The sequence below is a fragment of the Arvicanthis niloticus genome, chromosome 30 (genome assembly GCF_011762505.2).
Source record: "Arvicanthis niloticus isolate mArvNil1 chromosome 30, mArvNil1.pat.X, whole genome shotgun sequence".
Taxonomy (NCBI): domain Eukaryota; kingdom Metazoa; phylum Chordata; class Mammalia; order Rodentia; family Muridae; genus Arvicanthis; species Arvicanthis niloticus.
The window spans coordinates 17,706,349-17,712,900 of record NC_133438.1 but is presented as its reverse complement, the minus strand read 5'-3'; the positions used below and the strand labels follow the sequence as shown (position 1 = coordinate 17,712,900).

General features: G+C 42.6%; 1 protein-coding gene across 7 annotated transcripts in view; it reads right to left on the bottom strand.

Annotated features, from left to right (window-relative positions):
* Window positions 1-378: 378 nt before the first annotated feature.
* L3mbtl3 (L3MBTL histone methyl-lysine binding protein 3) overlaps window positions 379-6,552 on the bottom strand; it is a 104,161-nt gene continuing 97,987 nt past the window's right edge. For all 7 annotated transcript variants that reach the window (XM_076927979.1, XM_076927982.1, XM_076927980.1 and 4 more), the window contains 3 exons: window positions 5,900-6,402; window positions 5,611-5,673; window positions 379-2,195 (listed from right to left, as the gene is read on the bottom strand). In XM_076927979.1, coding sequence (XP_076784094.1) covers window positions 2,052-2,195; window positions 5,611-5,673; window positions 5,900-6,402 — 710 coding nt within the window. In that variant the 3' untranslated portion in view covers window positions 379-2,051. The remainder of the gene's footprint in view (window positions 2,196-5,610; window positions 5,674-5,899; window positions 6,403-6,552) is intronic.

Genomic DNA, 6,552 nt, shown 5'->3' with positions numbered 1-6,552 from the left:
GTGAGCTGCCACGTAGGTGCTGAAAATTGAGCAAGAACTTCTAACCAATGAGCTAGTTCTCTAGCCTCACTATCTTAATTTGAGGCATAACTTCTCACTAAACTTGAAGCCCGTAAACCTCACTGAGGTAAGAGGTACACCTGGTTCTTCCATGGGTGCTAGAGATATAAACTCAGGGCTTCATGCTATTGTGACAGGCAATGTAGCAACTGAGGCATCACAGTCCTACAGCATCTTTAATGTTGTTGTTTATTTGTTGTAGTTCTAATACCAAAATACAACCAAGCCTCATATAACTTTTGTTAGAGATGACATTGCTCCTGTTTTTATCTCTTGCATTTAATAACCTCCTTAAAAATCATACATATATAGAAAGAATCTGCAATTAAGACTTTATTTCATTCATATCACATGTAACAAGTGCAAGTTAATGTACAAATACTGACCACAACAAGGGAGGAGGGGGAGAAGTAACAATAAAAAGCTTATTTAGCAGATTCATGCAGGGAAATGAAGAGGACATTGCAGATGTCACGGACCCTGTTTACCTTGAATCATGACAAATGCAAAGGACTCCTACTATGGCACATCAAAGGAAGTCCTATATCAGAAAAAACATTAAAGAGTTCGTGGAACGAAGTGGGACTCTCCCCAGAGTTCCGACCGCATGCTACTAATCTTTCTATTTTTAAATCAGTCCTTGAGTAAACATCTAATCGTGGAATTAGAAAGTACATCCAAAGACTGACAAAATATTTTACCTTCCCCTCAGAAGTGCACGCTTACAAAAGAAACACTGCCAGCTACGAGTTTATAAATAACCACGGGCTCTCATTTAAAGTGCATCCAGATGCTTAGAGATCAAGGCAAAAGATTTTATAGGGAAAGGAATCTTTCTTCATTGGAGGTTCCCGGATAACGGCTTTGGGAACCACTTTCTCAACCTGTGGGAGAGCGTGGAGAATTCTATGTCTGCAGGTGTGACGGTCACACCAGGTCTGTGCAGTCACATCCCTGCTCTGTTTTTCAGCTCACTCTGAGGAAATCTTCTGGGTCTGTAGGACCCATGGGACGGCTGGGAGCTCTTGAAGGGTTAGTGTTTCCAGACAAGTGAGTCCTCTTCGGTAAAGCACCAGCTAAGTCCATGTCATTTACAGAGATGCACACAATAACTTCACAAATCAAATTCCTCATCAACATCCCTTGGGATACATACATAACTGCACAATCCTCCGATGCCAACTGCTGGAAACACATGGGCACCACGATGTACAAAATCGATTCTGTCCAGATACACTACTCCCTTCAAATCTAAGTAGGTTTATATAGTTTATTCTTCAATTCCATTCTTTTATATACATTTTTTTTTGGTAATAATAACAGTAAAGATGCTGGTGAAAAGTACTTTGTTTAACAATTCATGACGCATGCAAAAGTAAAAACATGGATTCAGAGAAAGGTCGTATTTACAGTTCTTCAGTCCCAACAGAGGATGACACACAGTTAGTTAGGCAACACCGTGACTCACAACGTTACACTTGGCTAATGCTGCAATTCCAAATATGGCACAGGGTGAACATGACTGACAGTAGTCCCAGGCTAAACCCAGCCAGGTTCAAAGGATTTGGTTTAGGTTGAAATTCAGTTATATAAAAAGGTTTCTGAAAGTATTGAAAAACAGAAGGTGTTCATGAAAGAGACTCCGACAATGTTTACAAAATGCCAAAAGTTCCGATTTTGCCCGCCCCCCCAACCATAAATAATGAAGCCTCCCTTCCCCACCCTCCTCCCACATCCAAAAAAATTTACAAAGGTAAGTTTAGCTCATTGAGCGGAACCAAAAGGTGACTGTTGTTGGACAGCGGCTGGTAAGAAGCTCAGGCGTTTCCTAAGAATGCAAAAGCAGCTGGAGGGTCAGGTGGAACCCTGGAGCGCTGCTCCTGTGAGTTCTGAAGACTTCTCACTCGGGAGGGAGCTGGAGCTGTCCTTGTGCTTTGAAAGAACATCATGAGCTATAAAGCAGAAGCCGATGGTACCAGAATTCACCGTCTTCACAGTTCATTGTGGGAATTCTTCTCCGCAGCTTTGAACATCAGAATAGAATTGAAAATTTTGAGAGCTGGGCCCAGCTTAATGCTCATAATTTTAACAATGTCTGTTTGGGTCATGAGTAAAAATGCTTCTCCATCAATTTGCTGAAATAAAGGCGGGGGGGAAAAACAGAGGAATGTAGATTAACCAGATGGAGTATTGTGGGAATATTCAAAGCTTTATGCTGTATTATCAGCTGAATTCTAGACAGCAATGCTAACACGGCATTCACAGCAGCTCATGAACACAACATTCCTGATCTATGGGTCTTATCTAAAGTCACACATCCAGCATAGTAAAAGCCAATTATCTGAAATCCCAGTCTACAGGAGAAGGGAACGTGGCCATACTTTCTTATAACTTAAAATTGTGTGTGTGTGTGTGTGTGTGGCCAGAGTTCAATTTTGCATGTCCGCCTCTATAGCTCTCTACCTTACTCTTTGAGACATTGTCTCTTACTGAACCTGGAGCATGCCTTTCCAGTTCAGACCTCTAGCCAGAGAATCCCAGGGATCCCCCAGCCTACTGCTTGGTGCTGCTTTTACAGTTATGCACCGCCACACCTGGTTTTCTATGGAAGTGATGGGGTTCCAAGGTCTTAATGTTCATGTTGCAAACACTTCATGCACCAAGTCACTTTCCCATCCCCACAAACCTTGTGTTCTTCTCAATTAAGTACTAAGTCAAATATATAGTTTGTTCTTTTGTTTGTTTTAAGTTACAGAAGATAACAATACTTTCGGACACAAATAATTTGGGCAAAGTACCAGGTACACATGAACATCAAACAAATTTAGCCTTCCACCATGAAGGAAAACAATGAGAAAGACAGGCGTGGCCATAACCAGCCTCCACAGACAGAAGAGAGACAACCAAGAGTGTGGTTGGAGAAACGTGAGGCCAGTGTGAAACTCCAATGGTTATTGGGCAAATGCTTTTTGTCCTGGGCCTGCTAAGATGAAAAGTTTCATTACAGAATAGGACACTTTGAAGCTCAAAGCCACGAGTGATGAAAACGAAATTTGGTTTAGTCGGGTGACAAACAAAACAGGCATTGTTTTTAAAATGACTTTCAGCCTTTAGGGAATTGCCAGGTCTTACAACACATTAATGAATTTCTGCTTCAATTTCCCTATTTTGAACAAAGAAATGAATGCTTTCTTTTCTGCTTCAGAGGAACTAGAAGCTTTAACCACCATGAATGGTTAAATGCAGCTAAACTGCATCTTCTTTAAATTCTTTTTGCTGTTTTGCTTTTGTTTGTTTGTTTTTGTGACAGGGTTTCTCTACATAATCTTGACTGTCCTGGGACTCGTTATGTAGACTAGCCTAGTCTTGAACTCACAGAGATCCACTTGCCTCTGCCTCTGGGGTGCCAGGATTAAAAGTGTGCACTACCATGCTAGGCTGAAAATTCTTATAAAATTTTTATTTTTATTTCACTTTATGTGTATTGATGTTTTGCCTGATAATGTATGCCTGTGTACCACATGTGTGCAGAGGTGTTGAGGACAGCAGAGGGTGTCTGAGCCCCAGGGACTGGCATTATAGACAGTTGTGCACCTTCCTGTGGGTGCTGGGAATCTACCCTGGGTCCTCTGAGTGAGCCAAGCTAGTAACCACTGAGGCATCTTTCCAGCCTCTCTTTTGCAAATTCTTATCTTGAATTCCTAAACCAAACTTGCTCAGGATTGGAGCTTATTTGGAAATAGTGCCATTGCAACTGTGAGTAGTAACTGGCTAAGTTAGGGTCCCATAGGTGAGCTGAGTTCTAAAGCCAGGAGGTGAATCTGGACATGGAGACAGACACATAGGAAAACAGAAAGAGAACTAGCTATACATCATAGAAGTGGCTAGAACAGAACTTAAAAGGCTGGTTTCTAGTCTTGCTTCTAGAACTGTGAGACAACAATACATTTCTACTATTTACAACACTGGGCTATGCTTTGCCACGGCAGCCCCAGTAAGCTACTACAATCCTGAATTCCCCAGAACTAACTAATTAACTAATTACTGGCTTATATAAGTTAAGTAGCTTTTTTTTTTCCTTCCTCATCCCACTAAATATAGAAGATAAAAAAGGGTTGTTGAAGTGGCTCACTGGAAAGTGTGACAAAGTGAGTTTTCTTTTCTGGGACTCACATGGAAAACAGAACTGACTGTTCCATGTGGTTTTCTGACTTCCACCTACATTTTTTTTTTTTTTTTAAGATTTATTCATTTAATGTATGAGTACACAGTAACTGTCTTCAGACACACAAAAAAAGGGCATCAGACCCCGTTACAGAATGTTGTGAGCCACCATGTGGTTGCTGGGAATTGAACTCAGGACCTCTGAAAGAACAGTCAGTGCTCTTAACCTCCAAGCCATCTCTCCAGCCCCACCTGCCTTCTTTTATCGAGAGAACAAATTACAACAAATACTGGAGATGATGAGAGGCAAGAGGAACCGGTCCCCATGGCTTCCAACAATGAAGACTGGTGCCACCATACTGAAAACCACTGTGGAAGTTTCTCATGGCAGAGCTAAAAATATAATCACCAGAAGACCCAGCTACACAAAAGGATACGTAAAAGGACTCTACATCCTATCAGAGATACTTGCAAATCTATGTTTATCACTGCTAATGTCTATATGTCCATTAACAGTGTAATGGGAAATTAAAATGCTGGACATACATACAATGAACTCTTATTTGGCCACAGCGAAAGATAAAATTATAAAATATTCAGGAACACCGATTGGCCCTGGAAATTACCCTATTAAGTCAGAAAGCTGAATACTGCATGTTCCCCCATACACAATCCTAACTTCTGATTTGAAGAAGTATCAAGAAAGGAGAACAGGAAGGGTCATAGACTTCCTGTGCCATGGAGGCCAAATGAGAAACACTGGGGGCAGAATGGGACAGTCGGGGTGGGGATGAGCAGGGGAGTGGGGGAAACCCTGTGTAGGGAACCATCAGCCAGTAGTATACATGAAAAGGCCAGAAGGAAATCTGTTACTTTGTACACTAATTTGAAATAAGTAGATACTTTTTAAACAGGTAATCTGGGAGGTAGACAGTGACACATTCCTGCTCTTACACATATTACTGAGACATAGGTGAGAGCTAAGATACTCCTGCCTATAGCATTATTCTTTATCCCGAGCATTAGAGGGAGTTAGTGTTGATATTGTTAAGATGATAGATAATACGTGAAATGAAAGTAATAAGAAAATTTCACTTTATCAAAACACGGCTACTTTCTTCCTTTGATTAATTTCGGTGCTACAAACTATATAAGAACATGTTAAGTTCTGTGGGGAGTTTTATAATGAGTCTAGGGTTACCGTATGTGATCCTGTAAGACAGTTTCATTCAAGTGGTTCATGCTGCTTGGACTGCAACTACACACTAAACGTCTACGATGAGGGAACTCATCTTCTCCTGACTTAATTTAGCACATTTCCCCACTGATGCATCCCCCTGCTTTGATCCCATCAAGAAGCACATTGCAATATAGTGGGACACTTACCTCATCCTTAAACACCTTTCCGTGTTCTTCACACCCAGGCAAGCTCTGAATGAATTCTGACACCTGTCAAAAATAATATCAAAATTCCAAGTTAAAAAAAAAAAAAAAGGAAGTTGGGATCCAAATATTTTTGAATTCAAATACCCTCAAAATAAAATCTCTCTTATAGGGGAAACAAAACCACGAGAGATTAAACACTACCCACAGTCAAAGCCTTTATCACACTCAGGATGCCAATATCCTTGCGGATGGTCCTACAGACAAAATATGGTAACAAAATCAAACATACCTCGTCTGTGCTCCATTTGGAAACTCTACTAGCTGGAATTCCAGCGACAGTTGGAAGAAGCTTGCTCTGCTGCTCCCAGCGCAAGGGCAGACATGGAATTGGGGGCTTAAAGGAGAGAAATACTGCAGAGCGCCTTTGGGCCTGCTGCTGGGTCTGCTGAGCCTGTTGAACTTGCTGAGGCTGCTGGGCCTGTGGGGCCTGCTGGGCCTGCTGAGGCTGCTGGGCCTGTAGGGCCTGCTGGGCCTGTTGAGGCTGCTGGGCCTGTGGGGTCTGTTGGGCTGGTTGGGCCTGCTGAGCCTGCTGGGCCTGCTGGGCCTGCTGAGCTTGCTGGGCCTGCTGGGCCTGTTGTGCCTGCTGGGCCTGCTGGGCCTGCTGGGTCTGCTGAGCTGGTGGAGCCTGTGGAGCCTTCGCTGCCTGCTGAGGCGGCTGAACATGCTGCACTTGCTGTACCTGCTGAGGTGTCTGAGTCTGCTGTACGCTAGGGGTAGGCTCTTCTCGGACAACTGATAAACAGGGGGAAAAAAAGAAAAAGGGAAATCTGTGTCTGAAAGGCAGTTGAACTGTTGGGGGCCGACTTTTAGCAGAAAGCGGCTATCAGCTTTGCAGCCATCTTGAGCCATATACCCTGACATGAGACTTGGATTACAATAGCC